We start from the raw sequence: 19,463 nt of genomic DNA, 5'->3' as shown, positions 1-19,463 counted from the left end.
TTTGAGCCCGCTGTTGCTGCTGTCGCTTTGCATTTGTGTGGGGCTAGTCTGATTTATGGGAGGGCATGGGTCTGTGTGTCTGTGCGAGTGTTTACGTCTCGTGTCGTGTTGGCATTTGTCGTTACAAACTTAATTAATGCTATGTCGGGGAGGGGACTACCGCCCCGCTCGGCTGCGAGCTCTTGACTTTTGTCGAGCCAGGCAAAAATGTGCAACCAGGACACGCTGTCAGTTTCAGCTGACGTTTGGTGTTTCGGCAAGCGAGTCTGCAGCTCTTGTGTGTGGAAAGTCCGCAGATTAATCAGGACTCTGCTCCTGGGAGGGAAATATAATTTTAGGGCATTTGCAATCGTTATCTGGAAATACCATTAAGCCATTGCCTGGCAACGCCGCAATCCTTTGGCGGAATCCTCCTGGCTTATGACATCTTCATGCCCCAAAGTCCCACTTAGAGGAGCGACCCACCTCTTCGGGTCTTAATTTCGGTAATGCCATGCTGCTTACCCGGCTGGCAGTTAACTGTATTGTTTACAGGACTCTCGTCAGGAGCCAGAAGTCCTGATTGTTTCCCTGAGCCGTGCCAAGCTCCTATCCACTTGTTTGCTATTTGACTTAATTTAATGAAAATGTTGCAACCTGCAATTTACAAAACTAACGCCAACAAAACTTGAGATTGTTTGCTCGCTCCTCCTGGTCCTGCTCCTTGAGCCACTACAACGTCTTTGGGTCTCCAGGAGCTCAGAGCCTGCTCCTGGGATGCGGGCTCAGTTCTAAGTACACATCGAGAACGCTGCCATCTTTTTCCTGGGCGGAGAAGTCAAACAAACGAATGCAAAAGGTTTTTAACTGCCTCCAGCAGTCTCAGAAGTAAAAATGTGCTAAAGTGGCAGAAGGCGATGTTTGCCGAGGGAGGGCCTGGCTTGGAGTTTCTGCCCCATTATGGTGATTGCATCCGGGTTGCAAGTAGTATCTTAGAAACTCTTAAGTCATCCATAAATCTGATCATTTCATTCCTTCGTCTTTCAGTTCTCCACACTGGCTTTGCCGCATTGAACCTGGCATCATTTCTCTCATCTATGCGCAACTAATTTGCAATGATGAGTTATCAGAAAGGTAAGTCGCCCATCGCAGGATTCATTCATTAGCTTCCTGTCCGTGACACATCCCAAATTGCTGACCATCCATTGGAGCAGACTCGGATCGAAAACGCTGGTCGGAGCGGCATTTGGGGACCTCATCTACGGGTCAATCAATTTGTAAGCATGTCGAATACTTTTTTGAGGGCCACGATGCGTACGATTTTTTATGGGACTGGCCAAATCTACGACACAATACAATTTACAGTAAATCAGCTAAAAGCAAAATTACGCGGGTCATTCCCAAACAATTTGCTCGACGACGAGCACAACAAAAGATAAGGATGCGTTCGAGCATTAAAAAGGAACCGAGTCGCAGAGAGCAGTGTACTTGCAGTGGATGCTGGGCGGGGGCAGCGATACAATCGAACAAAGGAGAGTGCTGCATACTTTCGGGGGTTGGTCCTGTCCAGTCTGCCAACTAATGAGCTTCCATGAATCGACATGAATCGGTTGGCGATCGGGGAGCCGCGGAAGTTGGCTGTGGGATGGAACGCCCTTCCAGCTAGTTTCGAAATTAATTGCCGCCAGTTTTGTGCTGGCCTGGCCCGGCCGGGCTGAAATCGCGATGGCTCAGTGGCTTAGGCGGTCGGAGGCCGACAATGTCGGCAATATCCTATGCTGCGCCGTTCAATTAACTTGTGCGACAATCCAATCAAAAGTGTTTTAAAGGCCCGTTTACGGGGCCATCGTCATCGCCATCGCCATTCCCTAGCCGATCCGGGATGCGACCACGAGACCATTTTGCAGAGCCAGCCGCTGTCGATAACAGCAATTACATAAATGTTTTTATGGCAAAAGCCTGTTGGTGAGGGGCGGAGGGGAGGGGGGGAGGCGGAAAGCCTATCGCGATGCAAAGTGCCCAGCGCCAGCAATCGACTGACCAAATGCGATTTAATGGCGTCCGCTGGAACAGCTGCAGTTCAATGTGTCCACAACAAAAAGTACTTTGCAATTAAGGCATACACATTAACATTATAACGCCTACGAGCCTTGGCCAATGCCATTGGGTTGGAGAGGGGAAAGAGTTATTATCGGGAATCATAGCTCTCAGCGGGAGTAATAGCCATCCAGTCCTTCGCCTAATTTATTTAGCTACTCGTAATATTTAGCAAATACGTTCAATTGGTCCTGGAGACCCACATGCTTGAATTCAGGCAATCACAATTTTTATTTACATGGCTGAGCGAGGCCTTTCTTTTCTCCGGAGGAACACGTGCCTTTCTGCCCTCGAATCGAACTACATAAATAAGCGAAAGCGAACGACGAGGCCCCAGTCCTACTTACTACTAAATCTGGGACGGGACTGGGGGAAAACTTTTCCAATTTTCCCCTTTTTATCGTAAATTACGCACGATTCAATATTTGGCCTTTTTACTGGCTTGTGTTTTGTCTCTGCGTCGTCTGCCCTTTTTCTGCCTGAATAGCTGCCGGAGTGGGTTCAAGGAGCGAGTAAATGGTGGGTGGTGCGGGCTGGCTCCTCACTTTGTCCTTGCTATTTTGCTATTTCTTCTGTGTCTCCCTATCGTAAATAAGAAATCTCATACGTGCGTAGGCCTCTCATGAGATACAGCTTAATCTAGCCCCCTTGCCCACGAGCTCATCTGCTTTATGAATGAACCAAAAGTTAGTTTCACTTTTGTTTCTGGCCGAGTCTTTCCCTCTAATCGAAATTGGCCATGGTTCACAAGTGTAATGATTGTTTTTCTATGCGGGGTAATTTATTTAGCATTATTTATATGGATTTTAGCCGAACGAGGGGTGGTATAATTGGGGAGAAAGTTTTCCTATTGCTTACCGTAGGGTCTGTGGTCCTTAGTTATAGTTTAGCGTAGTAAATGAAATATATATCTGAATGAAGGAAATGAAAATTATATAGACGAGCTTTTAGCTTAAATATCCCTTGATTATTGTGATATTCCAGCAAGTAAACTATTAAATTTAATAATCGGTTGTTAGACTAAAAAATTGTACAAGATTGGTGAAAAATGATTCTCCCGAAAGACTTTTGTGGCTGCTGCATACAAAATCAGAGCGTCTCAACGACCTCAACACGTTCGCAGGCCCTATGCCCAGGCTACCTTCCTGAACCTTCCACACAGATACAGACACATACACAGGCGAAGATACAGCAAAGACACAAACACATAGGCTATCGGTGTGCGCCGCTGCTGTGCTGCTCTGCGCCCAATTGTATGCAACGGCTTTTGTGTCAAAATTTTTATGCCGTGCATGGCACGCAAATGTGTGCAAAAAAGGAGCCCGGTGGATTGGAGTGGAGTGAATAGTCAAACGTAGACCCGAAACTACAGGGAAACAACAATGACAGCAGGGGCAGTAAATTGAAAGACCGAAGACACGGAACTGGTAGACCAATAGGTGTGGGAGCTGGAGGAAGGAAGGGACCAGTAGTAGACGACCAAACTGATTCAATTAAATCAGTCCAATTGAAGCGGCTGACGAAATGTGTGGCGAGTGTGTGCCTGGAATATTTAAGCTGCCACAAAGGCCGACGACGCACTTGCTGCAGCCGCAGTTGGAGTCGCGTTTAAATGAAGGCTTTAAGCCAGTACGGCGAACTTTGTCATTATCGCAGGGCCAACTCCTGCAGCCAAATGGTGCCACCGAAAAAGTTGTCGCATCGCAGTTTATACAAATAACTGCACATTTTGTTTGAGCCACACTTGCACACGTTTTTTTTTAATGCTGCGCCGCCGTTTTTTGCCGCGTTTTTGCAGCGGAATCAGCGAACCAAGCGCCAAACAACAGCAGCGCCATTTGAGTCGGGGGTGGACGAGTGGATACCGCGACTTTTGTCGCGTATCGCATTAATATCTCAATTTATAGCAATTTATAAAAATATGAAAAACGCTCAAACGGGTGGAAAATGCTGCGGCATTGCGGGGCCACCCCGGAAATAACATTTAAATGCGCCTTTTTGTAGCTGATTCCCCAGCCCCACATCCGCCCACATTTGCATGGCCGCCAGTTGCGCCTAACGAAGGCCCCGGGGAATGCAACTGGAGGCTTCGGTTCTCCCGTTTAAATAAGGATTTGCGCTTGCCTGGCTTTAAAGGGATTCCAGTGGAAATTTCCATATTCCCCAACTGGGATGGCATTTCATTTTCAGCCGCCTTCCACTCGCCGTGTTCACTGTGCGCCATCCCCAAGAAGGGAAAACTTTTTAGCACCCAGGCATCGGGCTCTGTGTGAAAATCACTCAAAATTGTGTTTAACTAAGCGTAAAAATTATAAGCAAATTAATTTGCACAAATCACAACAACAGCAGGAGCAGCGAACACAACACACAACAATAGTGACCGGGCTTGCAGCAGAAACTTTTATGAAACAATCAGGCAAAGGCAGCCCTGTTCCGTCGCACTCTCCCCGGTCGGGCTGGGTCTTGGGTTTGGCTGCTTCCACTGGGTCCGCTCGGATCCGGGCCCGGATTCCAGATCCTCCAGATCCCGCCTGAGCCTCGGCCCGGAGCAACTGACGCGCAACCGAACGAAATGGGGAGCAGGGTGGGAATAACCGGCAATTTATCTGCATAAAAGCGCAGTGTGCAAGTTTGACGTGGATGTCTGTCTTGATGGGGATTGATGGGTGTGTGGGCTGGGAATGGGAAAAACTTTGCTGGCTCTGCTGTCGGAAATTTTAGTACGGATTCCACTGAGCTCGGGGAGCGGGGGATTAAAGATTGAACACGACACTTATGGAAGATATTTCAATTACTTCTTTAAATTAAGTAAGCTCCAAAACATCCCCGGTTTCAACTGCCCCTTCCCGTTTCACGGTTGACAAGTACAATTAAAACTTAGAATAAACAGAATTTCAAGAGCAACATAATTTAAACACCCTCGTTGAAATCATTGCCATCATTAATTTTCGCACAACAAAAGGCGCTGACTGGAAATGTCCCTTAATGTTCACTAAAAAGGGTCGGTCAGCCTGAAGGGTCGGATGGCCTGAAGACGGGGTATATGGCTGGGATGTTCCTTAGCACTTTTTAATTGACTTCAATTGGGAAATATTTGGGCAAACTTCTACTGTTGCTTTTCCATTTAGAAAAATCAACAATTAAAAGGAGCACAATAGAGAAGAAGTAGAATAAGGTTCATCCACTTGAGTCACATGTGCCCAAGGCAGCATTCCGAATCTCCCAAATTTATGCCTCGGCTTCGCAGAGGGCTCATTAGAGGATTCGGGGTGGCGAAGACGGAGGCGGAAGCAACGCCCATTTGCATTTTGTAAATTGTTGCCAACGCAGCCCTGAAATATTTGACAAGGGGGGCGTGGCACAGCCCCAAACATTGTTCGCTGGCTTTGCCTGCGTTTAATTATAGGCGCAAATAAATGTCTATCATTTTGGGTTGGGTTGTCCAGAGGGCTCCCCTCGCCTTGAATTATGTGCAGGGTTTTAATGAGCTATCGAGACTGGTGGGTGGTGCGTTTGCTGGTGTCCTTGGGAGTTGGGGATGTACATCGAACATCGCTTGACAGTTCGTAGAGCCGTGCAACTAATCAAGGCTTAGCCATAAGTTTCAGGACCTGCCTGCGAATCGTTTAATCTGGCTTTAACGAGGCTTGACTCCTTTCACCCATGCCCATCCATCATCTGTCCACCGCCCGACTGCACTGCACTCCCCCTCGGTTGGTTGCCGGACCAAACCCCCTCATTAACGCCCCAATAATTAAACTCAATTAATGGCCAAATGACCAATCAACTGGCACAGAGAGGGCACATCAAAGGCTACACCGAAATGCATCGACCTCCCGTCCTCAGCTCCCCGATCAAACGGGTCGACCACGAAAACATATCTCTGGGGCCACCCGCTAACAACTTCATTTGTCTCTGTTAAGACCCGTCTTGGCTTAGCAGCCTGGAGTCCTGACAAACTCCTTTTCCCCCGTCGCACGGACTCCTTGCTCCTTATCTGGCGGAAGGTGGGGTGTTGGGTGCCTGGGTGAAGGCGGGCAGGGGCGAATCAGGGCAAACCACACGCTGTGTTATGCTTATCTTGACAGCAAACATTTACAAAAAGAAAACACCAAAAGGGGAGCGAGTGGGCCTCAAACACGTCTTTATCGCAGCGGCACAACGCATTTCCAATTTTCCTTTTGGGCTGACTCGGTGCCGACTGTAATCTGGCTTTTAAATACTCCGCAGGTAGATTAATCATCCCACTCCGAATCGGGAAACTGCTCCAACTTCGATTACCTACTCGTCTTCGAAGCAACTTCTCCAAATCCAATTATAATTGCGCTTATCAAAAATAAGTTTTCGATACTTCGAAGAGCTAAAGGAGAGCCGAAAAGAAAGACGGTGTCTTTGCCAATTTCGCCAATATGGCAATTTAATCCACACAATCAGTTTAAGGCATCGCCATTTATCTTGGCTGCCGGAGAGGGGAGGGTTGCTTGTATTACTTTTCCCCCGACTTGCGGTTACCAATTGGGGATTTCTTTCCTCGGCATCGCTGTCAATTACCTCAAGTTTAATTGAAGGTGAAATTGTGTCAGAGCAGAAGAGCAAAAGTTGATGTGGTCAGCTCAGATGTTCCGGAGTGGGATTTTATCCCAAGTTACTTTGGTGAAAGATGATACCCTTCACGTTGAGTGTGAGCGGATTATTTGGGTAGATCATAAGTATGTGAAATCATTTGATTAACAATTGTACGAACACGTAACAGAAATAGGAACCCCACAATATTGCCATGAGTGAGCAATAAGTTGTGTCACTATTTGGTTTTCCTTAAAAAGTTTCATCTTTTCATCTTCAAGGAAGTGTTTCCAACCCAATAGAATATAACTCGTCAGGATTACTTGCCGAGTCATGGAGTCTGTCCGTCGTGCCAATTTCTTCTATCGGAGTAACGGGTATCTTATAGTCGAGTAAATCGACTATTGCATTACTTGTTGTATGTGAAATTTGGAATTAAAAATATTTACTCTATTTTACAAAAATTAACTGTTTATTTTGTTAGTAATTTGGTCTAATTACTTTTATAATGTGTTGAATCTGTTTAGAGAAAATATGAATGTTTTTAATTTTCACAAAATATATTGCTTCAGTTCTATTATAATTTGTTAAGAGACGTTGTCCATTTGATCATAGTTATAACAGTTTTGATAGTTTATTGGTCTTCAAAAAGTTGAGTTGGTAATTTTAGGTTATGAAACCGAGAGGAACAGCTTACCTGACATTTGTTGGTCACACTTTAAAAATTGTGACACGTGCTAAGAGTCGCGGCTTTTCCATCGAACGGAGAGCTCCCCCTAATTACATCCGCTCCTGGGCTGACAATTTAATGCAGAGGTTGGGCGTCTCGCACTTTCCATTTCACTTTAGGGAAATATAATAAAATCGCTCTTAAAATTCATTTCATTAAACACTCGCCAAGAGCAACGTCCCGCCAACCAGGGCGAGGACAAAGCAGCGCCGCAGCAAGGAAGTCTTTTGTTTATACTCGAGTTCCGTTCCTTCGTCCTGCGTCCTGCGTCCTTCAGCCCAGTCAGTTGGGCAAATTAAGCAAGCTGACAATTTTCTTTCTCTAAACTGTACAACAACTTAATGAGCCTGCATAACTTTGCGACAACAGCAGAAAGCTGCGTGGAGGCGTGGTGGCACCCAGGAAACCAAGAGCTAAGGACTTTCCCCCAATTTCGAGAGGGCGACAGATAAAAAAAGCACGTAAACTTGGCCGGAGGCATCTCACTCGCCGAACGAACGGTGGCAAAAGTCATTATTCACTGTACTAGCTGAGGGCTCACTCTCCTCGTAACGCCTGCTAAAAAATAATCAACTTTTGCATGACTGTCACCCCAGTCCCGAATAATTCCACGATGGCAAGTTCAGCGCAAAGTTTCATGGAGACAACTTCCGTATTGCCAGCGGGTCCATGTTGCACATGGCGAATGGTGTGTGTCGAATGGAACATGGCGAATGGCAAATGGCGATGTCCTAGCCGAACTCTGGACGGGCTTCGTCTACGAATGCCGCATTAATGAAGTGATTTGGCTCTGGGAGCATTTTAGTTTTTTTGTTTTTCTCATACTTAGCTAGCGGATGTGACCGTGAGCTTCTGTTTAGTAACCAACTCCGAAAGATATACGATCCATCTGATCATTTAATGGTCAACATTTTTTATTTATCTGCTTTTTTCATTACTATGGGATTTAAAGCTATATTTTGTGACACAACCATAATTTTATTTAGCTTAATAAACAAACTTATACAAAAAATCAAAATACGAATTAGGTCGAGGTTGAAAATTTGTTATTGCCTGCATTTGGAAACCTTCATTCTTGATCCCGTGTCACGATGCCAGCTCTAAGGCCCAGCTCTCATTAACTTCCGCTTGAAGGTCCTGGTCGTCTGGGCCCCACTCCATCCATCCATTTCCCTGTTTGTTGCTTTATGCAAATGTTTTTCTTGGTATTATTGCCTGGCCGCGCTTCCCGCTGCCGCCGTTGTGTTTGTTGCTTTGGTTTTGCTTTTGGTTTTATAGAAAAACAGGCAAAGCAAACAAAGTTGGCGCTGCTCAGTGTTTTCTTACATGAGAGTTTTCCCTTCGGTCTGTTTGTACATATTTTAATTACGCGTCTCTGATTGGGAAGCATTTGCGGCGGGAGCTCGCCGTCCTGCGACTCCGCGCCACAGCTGTCGTCATCCGAAAGGCAATTTTTGGCCAGCCCAAGTGGTTGACATCTCGGGGATGCGGGTTGAAAGGGTGCGGAAGTGTTTGCTTTGTGGGCATCGGGTTTTTTGAATATTTGTATATTTGAGTGCGTCCAGCAGAATTCATTTTTGCCAGCCGAGTGCGGATGGCCGATTGCGGAAACGCAGGCTCCAAGCTGCCGCCGTTGCTGGAACAACCTTATGGATAAATTAGACGGTTAAATCAGGCCGTGTTTCGCCATTCATTCATATGAGGCAATAAAAACCAGCTCCAAAAGAAAGCGGCATTACACTGTGCCACTCTTCGTATCAAATCTCATATTTCGCCAACTGCTGGCGGATGAAGAGCAGCCCGGCAACATGTTGACTTGACAGTCTGAAGTTTCCTGGCAATTGACACCCTTTTCAGTGGAACAGTCAACCCTCCAGTCAATCTGGGTCTTCTCTTTATAAGGGTAATTCCAATAAATCGAGGGGCGCCACCCTTAGCGCGCAGAATATTACTTTTTTGCATAACACACAAAACTTGATTACATTTTCGCTTCTGTTTGAATGATGGCAGTCGCTTTTGGGGCGGAGTGGGCGGCGATGTGCGCCAAAATCAAACTTCAATCAATAAATCGATGGGCGAAAGTCATCAGCATAAATTGTGATGCCCAGACAATTAACAATCGACCTGCAATCATCATTAACAATGGCCCATAATCCACTCAACGTCGGGCAAATTGCCTCGTTTTAAATTGTAAATATAAATTTTGATAGCATTAAACGTTATTAAGCATGCAAATTTATTGTTGTGGCCTGTAACAAACCCGTTGGACCTCGATTTGCGCCTTCCCAGCTTGTAACTTCGATAATTGTGTGTGCTTAATTAAATTTTCATGCAGGTGCCATAAATGATTTTCACCCTTGACGTCTAATTAGATTTACATTTTTACGACTGCCTGCATTGGCTCCACTGCGAATCGGTTTAATGGTCCTGCCTGATATCGTAAATACTTGCAAAGTGCATTCGAAATGGAACAAGCAATTAGCTGGGTTTCTCAATAAGCAGGGGATTTGAAGGAGGTTAGTGTGGCCCCTCCCAAGAATGCACCTTTCCAGGAGTCGGGAGCTTCTTCGCGCCGGAATCCCCTTCATCGCATTCATTCGTATCAGTAGCCTTGGACTCGACAGGTGGGATGGGGCTACCACCTTTCGGCGCATCTCCAGACTTGGCCTGAGCCTTTTTGGCTGCTTCCTCCTCCTTCGCCTTGGCGGCGAGCATCTTCTTGTGCTCCTGCACCACGTCGACGAACGGCTTCACCAAGCGCCGAGGATCCCTGGTGTAGTAGTAGTTGGCGAAGAGACTCTGGGTAGGACCACTAGGGATGTTTGGGGGCGGCTGAGTGCGCGGAGAGACCATGTCCGCGAAGCGATGGGCCGTCGTGTGGGTGCGGCCCAGCAGGAAGTTGCGCACCCGGCTCAGAAAGCCGGCTATGTCGCGATGCTTGGGTTTCGGAGGCATCTCCGGCTAGAGTGAGGCCTGGTCGAGAAGTTGGAATTTCGACACGAGGCCTATGTGACTTCAAAGTCAAGTGCTTAGTGGAGTGCTCAGGCACGGCAATCCCTTCCGCTGTTTCCACACGACTTGACGCAACAGTTGCCGCGTCAATCTCCGAGTGGGACGGGACCACCCCGCGGCGGATGACTCAATTCAATAAGCGTCAATCTTTCCACGCACTCAGCTGTCAGTCAGCTCGGCATCGAAATCTGCCAACGATGAATTTCAATTAAGCCCACAGAAGAGAAACAAAGCAGCTAAAATGGGGGGAACAACGCTTGGCCAAAAATGAAAACATTGGCAGTGTCATCGAAGACAGTGCAAAAAGTCGACATGAGCATTAATAAAAACACTTCAATTTCCGATGCCAATCAGGCGGAGATCCCTGGTCCACCTCCCCATGCGCCACTGACGTAAGTGTGACAGCAGCACGCGTCGGGCTTTACTGTACTTAGGGCGGTACAGCACGTCCGGCTGTCAGGCTGACATACGCAGCGGCCCAAGGCCGGATTTCTGCCTGCGAACACGGGCTGGAGATGCTAATCAGGATACGGATCCTTGAAACTCCGCTCACACTGCATCAGATAAGCAGCTTGTCGAGATTTACGAAATAGAGCTGATTACGTCCTTGCGAGGCGGAGTCTCCTTGCACGCGTGTGAAAGGGTGGCCCGGTAATTTTCGAACGCTGCTGATGTGTTTACCTTTTGGCTCTCGAGGAAGATCTGGGTTGGGGTAGTTGCGCCCATAAGAGAGCAGAGCCATTGGCTATGGGAAATGCATAAATCAGATTGACTCCTCGCCCAATTTGATTACAATTTACGGCACAAGCGGAAATCGCTCGCGATAAGCTGAGCGGGCTAAATATCAGGTTAACATTTATCTGAGATGGAAAAATCCGGGGAAATTGATTGAACGTGTGAGAAAAATATGAATTCAGAGGAATAAAATGATTATTTAAAATCGATCTGCCGTAAATTATGTTCAAGCTGAGGAAGTGCCTTGTGTTATGTACACAATGAATGAAGTTAAAAGCAGTGCTGTCATTTTATCCTTTTTCGGAACGATCTGTTTCATAGCCGAAAAAATTTGATTTAACCTAATCGGAAATTATCATTTCTGTGTTTTCAAATCTCCTTTGTTACATAATGAGAACCAATTATTATCTCTACTGAAAACAGCAAACAAAAGATATCAATCTCAAAATATGTGTAAAATTATCCAGCTTGAAAGCAGTGATATAGATAATATTGTTTGCCATTCCACAATGTAATCTTTTTAAATCATGAAAACAAAGTACTGTTTATTTCTTGGATACGCTTTAAGTTGCATCGATGATGCGCAACTTTTCCTAGATATCCGCGATTGGAAATTGAAATTGGTATCTGTGGCGTGTCCCAATACAAAGATAGATCTGCGGTTCAGTAAGGTAATCTTGAAGAATACCAATTAGCTCGGAGTTGGAGCCTTCCGGTTGTAGCTTTCCCAAATGCGTAATTTATATTGTACGGAGTGTATAAGTCGGACCGAACCACTGTATCATATAGCTGCCATAGGAATAATCGAAAAATTCATGCATAAGCTCATGTACCTTACTTGTTTTAATCGTTAAATTTTCTAAAATAATTAATTTCTGCTTTTAAATTTATAAAAATGTACCGTCTATATCATATAGCTGCCATTGGAACAGGAGGAAAATTATTTGAAAATAATATGAAAAATATAGTTAACTTGGTTTGTTTTAACCATCAATTGTTTTTCTACATTTTTTTAAACCAATTTGTTAAAGTCTTAATTTCGATTTTAAGTTGATCTAATCGAATGAATATTCCAGATAGATATGTGTATAATCTAGGCTTATTGTATTTAAATAGGATGACTTTATCATACATTTCATAGAAAAAAAGAGAGAATACTTTAGTCGAGTTCCTCCACTATCCTCTTACTTAGATATCGCATATCAATATGATAAACTCTTTTAGTCTATGAGTAACGGTTATAATAACGAAAGAAACCTTAGTCATTGATTTTTTATAAAGAGTTCGATACAAATACTATTTTCGGTCTACTATTACTGCATTATTACATTTATTTTACAAATAAAAATCAGACTTTTTAAAATCACTTATTTATAGCTTTATTTACTAAAGGAATTAACAAAACTGAATTATTCAATCAGGGTTATGTTCCATGGAAATTAGAAAAACAATATTGATGACATTGTTTTGTTTAAGGGATGTTCTGCCACAGTCGAGATTTCCCTTATTTCCGTGGTTATTTGTTACTTTTAGTTTGGAAAAAACGCACATCCGCCAGATGGAAACCTTTAAAGTGACATTCGATTCGGGCTGAAATTATGGGGTGGCTCGTCTGGGGATGGTGCATGTGGTCGATGTGTGTTCGCCTTCTGATTGAACTAATTGACACATGCGAGAAGAATTTACCAAATATCGGTTTGGGATTTCGTAATTCGAGCTAGAGCTAGGCCAGAGGTGGCAGTCTTCATGAACTTTCCCGCTCTCTAATGGCCTTTATCGGCGTTTCTCCGTCTGTTTGGCTGTAATACGATATGTCAACAATATCCAGAGGTCGCACAAAACTTTAAAAGATGCGGAACAGCGAAGCTGTGCGGTGAAAGTAAAAGCAGCGAAGGTCAACATCATCAAAATGTCTGTCTGGCCCAGGACAAGCATCTGAAGGAGCAGACTCGTCCGGCAGCACGGCAGCACACACATGCTCCAAGGATCTGTCCTTTCGTCCTGGTGCTGGTTCTGGTCCTGTTCGTAGTGAAAATGATAATGTTAAAGTTTTACAACTTAAGTCGTCAAAGTCAAACACACTCTAGGGAAATTACAAACACATTCGAGACAAGAATGTGAAGCACGAAAGTCGTTGTCCGTCGGGCTGGGGCAGGATCTGGAGTTCGGGGAGGGGAGCCGGGAAGGTCAAGAGGTGAGGGTGGGCCCCAAACTTTGCGAGTGGTGTGATGAAATATACGCACACTCTGCACACTCTGAACACTCGCACATCCTGCCAACTTTACCTGCTCAAATCTTAAGCTCACTATCCCTTGTTTTTACGGTGCTTCGGGGTGGAATTAGTGACAGGACTTGGCCCCTCTTCATCCCTGGCCCACTTCCGCCATTAGCATAAATAAGCGTTTCTAAGTACGCCCCATAAAGGTGTAAATGCTCCGGTATTATTAGCCAAAGGCGAGCCCAGGGACCCAAAGACAAGCCAAGCTGAGGGGGAGTCCGGCGAAACCGCTAGAAGCTCTTCAGTGACTTTTGCTAGCGCTAAAATTTAATGGCCGCCAACTCACATAAAATTTGCTCTCCAAGTATTTCATAAAATTTTGTTGCGCATCAAAATTGTGGGACTTGCAGCGTCTCCGACTTTCCTTGCGTTGCTTCTACTTGCGGATCCCAAAATGATGGGTGGAAATAAAATTTTATTAAATGACTGTCAAGTTCTTGGCTACTTTACTTAGCTGTGAAATTAGTCGGTTTCTGCAGGAAGACTCGACTCGATGGACCTCCTTGTCCGTGGCTGACTAAGCAAATGGGTCAACTTAAAGATATGACGCTGGGGATAACTCTGCGCCGTAACAATGTTGCGGTGAGCGGAAGGTGGGAGTGATGATGCAGTTCATATTTCAGCTCCAGGGCTCGCTCCCCACCTTTACCCAGTTATCTTCACAAAAAGTTTCCCTCTGCGAATGGAGAGTGCTCGAAAGTGTTTTCGGCACAAAAGTTTTCACCCTTAGGCGGTTGCCATTTCTGCACGAGATCCTCAGAGTGCAAGGAACCTATCGAAGAATGCCTCCTGCCCTCATTAAGGCGTCTCAAACGTACTGTTTATGCACCGCGAACTGTGTGCCTCCATCCAATCGGAATGGGCACCTTCCTCACTCGTTTCATGCCCACGTTTATTGTTTTCCCAGTCGTTTTCGGCATCTTATTAATTTGATTCAGAGGCATAGGCAGTGGCAATAAAGAGTAACCATTGTTTCCTGCGCCAGCCCACTTCCGTTCGCCCCTGTCATTGATAATGAAGACAGCAACAACATTGTCTTTCCTTTACCAGGACCAGAACGTGACTCTCTTATCAATGCGACCTATTGCCATGACGCAGTCAGGATCCTCGGGGGCGCCCCGCCCCCGTAACTTCACTTCCCTGCACGCCCCACCCATCCAGATATCGCTGAAGCAATTAAAATTTGTAGCCACTGGTGGAGTGGAGGCTTGGAATTCGGAATGCGGGTTCGATGCCGCCATCGCGCGTCGTTTGCAAATCATTTCGCAGTTGCTCAAGACTGCCTCCGCGGCAATTCCCCGGGGGTTTCCCCATCGCTCATTTTTCATAGCGACAGCCCAATGGGCGTTAATTGCGTGGGTTTGGTTAAGGTTACGGCGTCTGATAAGCGCGCGTGATTTTTCTTCGAATTCTGTGCCCAGAGGGCACCCATTTCCCTGTCCTTCCCCCACCCACGGGGGATGAATCCCGCCTTGTGCCTTAGTGCGATTCACATTACTCCCCCATTCGGCGATTTAAACGAGGCTTCGGCCTCTTCAGCTTTGCATTTGGTGGCAGGCGCCGATAAGACGAAGAAGTTGGATGTTAGAAGACTCGGAATGGGTGCGCGGAATGGGCCACAATTTTTGAATTGGCAAAACGTGCAGCAAATGGCTTAATTACGTCTTAAGAGATGAGCTTTGATTGTAGCCTGCGTGGAGTGGGTTTCCCAACAAATTATTCTTATATTTTGATGTGGTATTTTCACAATGAAATTGCATTTTTTCTGTCAATACTGCCGAATAGGTGAGTACCTAGGAGGGAATTTATCATATCAATATCCTAGGGGGTGCTAAGTGTAGGTGCTAAGAAATGATTCTCTGCAGCACCTACTTCCGTTTGGCATACCTCGCTCCCGATCTCCTTCTGCCATTTAAATGCGCATATTTCAAAGTTAACATGCCTTGACAACATGCCCTGCCGGCTTTCTTCTTTGGCCTGCTCTAAATATGTAAACAAATAGTTTTGGCAATTGCCAAGTGGGGCATGTCAGACGTAACCCTAGTCCCTGCCCAGACCCTGCCGTAACCCCAGTCCCCCAGGTCGTCCAGTCGGGCTGCATGTTGTGGCATGCGGTTGTGCAACAGCAACAACTTTTGCAACATGCAACCAGACGACGACTGGCTGGATCCCCGCCACTCCTCGTCCTCGGCCAGGATGGCAAAATAAACGAGGCCTTAAATCGAACTTTGTACACGGGTCGTTCCGGGCCGGAGGTCGGGATCGTCTCGTTTGAGGTTAACATAATTTAAGGCAGCAGGACCTGTTTCCGGGTGGCAAGAGGTAGAAAGTGGTGGCAGACGGGGTGAAAGACACCACTGAATGCCCATTAAACATGCTGCCAACGTGCGTATGTGCCCGTGTGTGAGTGTGGCAATTTCACAAATTATAAATTTTCCACCTGCGCAATATGCTGTGTGCCTGGTCGGGTCCTCCGGTCCCCTCCGCATCCCTGCTAAGTTGCCAGGCTGCCGGGGGAAAAGTTCTACGCGCACCGAGCTGCTTCCTGTTCACAGGGGGAAACAATCCGAAAATTGATCGCTGTCTCCGGCTTCTCTATTGCTTCGTCGTTGATGTGGATATTTAAGTTATACGAAAGCTCCAGTGCTAAAAGGGTAATTAAGGATTCAATGACACGGTAGAAGATAGCGTTTCCAACCCAATAATGTACATGTACAGGATCACTACCCAAGGCGATCTAACGATGTCCGTCTGCGTAATCTGCGCAAGTTTGTTTAAGAACATTGCCACGGCCATTCCAAAGATCACAAACAACCCAAAACATCCATGTCCATAATTTTAAAATATTTTAAATTTCATTGTATTGTATTATTAGTTTTTCCTATTTGTCGATATGCCTAAAGGAAAATCGTACATAGACCTCGCTCTTTTTATTTTTTATGGAACATATTTTCTACAAGGAAAATTGGTTATTTTAAATTTGATTTTAAGTTTTGAACAGTACATTCACATGAAACAAAAACACCTTCTGAAGAGGTAAAAACTAGCGAGGATTGGCCACAAACTAGGTGATCAGACCCGTTTTTTCATGAAACGATATAATATAAATATTGGTATTTGGTATGCAATCCCTTTAAGGTTGGCCCAGCCTTTTGATTACGTATAGCAATAGCCAATGTAGTAGTAGTAGTAGTCCTGTTGCGCTTCGTCACTACGCGGTCCGCCGTCCACATGTGTGAATATGTACAAAAGTCATTTTTTGAAAATAAAACATTATTTTTGAGCTATGAAGCAATTTGCGTTTATTTTATTTACTTAAGATGCAAATGTAAAATGTCTTTAGAATACAGGATGCGTAATTGAATGCGGTGAAGGGACGGAGCAATAACAGTTCACCCACTTGATTGCTATAGGACAAAACGCAAAAGCCAACAATTTGTGTAAGAGCAAATTAAATATTGTAACCGTGAGATAAATTCGATATTGCACATCGGACTGCTCGGAAGACAAGGGTCCAGAGGTCAATCGGGTATCATCCGCCTCCTGCGCTGATTGCATAAGCAGAAGCTGGAGCAGGAGCAGGAATGGAGACGGCAACTCGAAAGATGTAAACAATATGCAAAACACAAGGAAGGCGGGCAGACCAGACCGAACCCAGGAAGAAATCCAGGAATGCATATCACGAATACGCAGTGGAGTTCGCTACATGACTTTGCATATTGAGGAGCGGTAAAATCACTGGGCGGATGCCGGAGAACAAGGTCAACCTATATCAATTTAACATCAAATGTCCATAAATCCTGAACCCGAATTCGGAGTTTAGTGTCTTCTCTGGATAAATGTTCAATAAATGTCGCAAAATAAATATTTCATAAACATAAGCGAGAGGCAAACATGAATGGCAAGCTGCTCGCCCAAATATTGATATAAAATCTATGAAGAATCCAGGGGTGGGTTGTGCTCCACCACGGGGTTTTAAGTCTCAATTGCGACATAAATTTGCATTTGTCGGTAAATGGAAAATTAGAGGAGCAGTTCTTCTCCGCTTGGGCTTTTACCGATTATTGATCGCCCGGTTGACATTGCATCAATATCTGGCGAAAGTTAACAAGCAGGAATATTTTACTGTGCTCGTGCTGAACGATTTAAAAGCATTTCCCTGCTTTTCCTCGTCACTTGTTTGTCTTTCGCTTTCTGTTTGTTGTCGCGTCTCGACTCCGGAGTTTTCCTTCGTTGAAGACCGGAGTCCTGTTGAAACTGACGCTGAAATACAAATGTTGCCAGGGGAAAACGTCATCGATCGGAGGGAAAGCAACCGGGAAGAGACCCTTAATTATTTACGTTATTAATATCCAATTAATATTCGATATTTTGTGCAACTTTTCTATACAATTAATTAAATGTTCAACCCTGCCCGCCCACTGTAACATATTTTTATGTCACATCAGCGCATTGCAATCCGCTGCACATCCATCCACCGGGCTGCCTATGCACACTCATTAACACAACAATAAAGTACAATCGCCCCGCCCACGCCCACCCGCCACCGGCGCCAGAAAAGGGGGCGTGGACAATTAATGTGACTGACACACATGCAGATTTTGCCGCCGTTCGCGTTGTCATATTTGATTTACAGTTGCAATTTACGCACTTCAGCAGCAGGGGGACCAGAACCAGAACCAGAAACAGAACCAAAACCAGGATCTCGGCTAGGGATGGAGGAGGTGCTCTGGGGCTGGCCGACAGCTGTCCACGTCAGCATCCGGCTTCTGTTTGATGTTGTTAATTGATTTTCAAAGTCAACTGGCGTCCTCCAGTTTCGGAGGGGAAATGGACAGGGTGTGGAGATAGAGATGGAGATGGAGCGCCGAGGACGGGAGTCCTGTGGGAGGAGCAGGCCGGCTTTCGCTTTCGCCACGCTCGGAGATTAGCAGGGCAGTGTAAAATGCATCTCCATTGAGGCGCAAGCGACATAAAACCAATTCCCAATCCGCATTCGCTGGACAATTTACGGACTGTGCATCCCGACCCTCCTCCACCCCACCACACCTACTCCCCTCTCACGATGTGCATTGTAAGTGCAGTGAAGCGCATTTGCAGCTGCAATTGCCGAGTGGATTTCGGACTTGTTCCTGCAGCCACGGCCCGTTGGGGAGGGATGTAGCGGTGGAGGTGGCTTGTGGGCAGGATCCGCAGGACTAAGGGGCTCGTGTTTGTTTTATGTGTGGCAATTGTCCAGCGCCCATCGACGTGCAACTGTATCTGTTGTCTGCCCGGCATGCGGTTCAATCAAAGCGATTTTCAATGTCCACAAAATTTCGCAAAAGGACATTTTGGTAATTTCAACGATGTCATCCTCCCAAGTCAGGAGCGGACTCGAATCTCCCGAGGTTTTAGGCCTGTTGAATATAGTTTGCACAGCTAATAGGCTATATAATATCGTGAGCTATGTTCCCGTAGTTAATAGAACTAGCTTTCTAGGGGGCGAAGTGATCAAGCTGCCAAGTCGTACCTACTTTTTATGGTAGTTGAATACAAAATGATTTAGTAAGTAATGTGATGCTAATTGGCGCCTTATAACCGCGGCGAGCCGATACCACCACTGGTGGCTGATCCTGCGCTTGTTGTTGGTAATGAGTTTGGTTTTACTGTTTAAATTTAAACGTGCTCAGAGGAAGGAGGGGCGGGAATCGGGATTGCCAGCGGTCGCCTACAGTTCTAAAGTGTATTTGCATTCAACGCTAAATGCATTCCGACAGGGTTGACGAGGGGAGCGAAGGGGGAATAAGGGGTGGATTCCGCCTGCGGGAGGGAAAACATGACAGTTGCATTAATTTTGATTGCGTAAATATTTTAAGTGTGCGGATTGCGAGAGCTCTCTCAAAAATGTTTGCCCAGGGCCCGTTGCCTGGTTTTGGTGCGGATTCGGCGGCACAGGATGCGAAGGGCGCCAGGAATTAAGTGATTGCAATTCAGATGAGCTGATTGTAAAATCTGGGTGAGCACAGCTCGCTTCTCCGGCGAGGCCAATGCATATTTAAAGTTTGTTGAAGGACTTGCAGCTAATGG

At 45.8% G+C, this 19,463-nt stretch overlaps 2 protein-coding genes across 2 annotated transcripts in view; one reads left to right on the top strand and one right to left on the bottom strand.

Annotated features, from left to right (window-relative positions):
- Positions 1–19,463, top strand: part of LOC6739120 (vacuolar protein-sorting-associated protein 36) — a 49,141-nt gene that overhangs the window by 14,753 nt on the left and 14,925 nt on the right. The window contains exon 2 of the mRNA XM_016169078.2: positions 1,027–1,113. Coding sequence (XP_016032961.2) covers positions 1,095–1,113 — 19 coding nt within the window. The 5' untranslated portion in view covers positions 1,027–1,094. The remainder of the gene's footprint in view (positions 1–1,026; positions 1,114–19,463) is intronic.
- Positions 8,323–10,540, bottom strand: LOC27206308 (NADH dehydrogenase [ubiquinone] 1 alpha subcomplex subunit 7). Its single transcript, XM_016171942.3, has one exon. The coding sequence runs from the start codon at positions 10,322–10,324 to the stop codon at positions 9,887–9,889; it is 438 nt and encodes a 145-aa protein (XP_016032969.1). The 5' UTR covers positions 10,325–10,540; the 3' UTR covers positions 8,323–9,886.

This window comes from Drosophila simulans, chromosome 3L (assembly GCF_016746395.2).
Source record: "Drosophila simulans strain w501 chromosome 3L, Prin_Dsim_3.1, whole genome shotgun sequence".
In the NCBI taxonomy this organism is placed as follows: domain Eukaryota; kingdom Metazoa; phylum Arthropoda; class Insecta; order Diptera; family Drosophilidae; genus Drosophila; species Drosophila simulans.
The sequence above is the reverse complement of the archived record's forward strand: the minus strand, read 5'-3'. Positions and strand labels throughout refer to the sequence as shown.

Bases quoted from the DNA above. Each gene is read 5' to 3' on its own strand.
- LOC27206308 (XM_016171942.3), bottom strand. From the start codon at position 10,324: ATGCCTCCGAAACCCAAGCATCGCGACATAGCCGGCTTTCTGAGCCGG.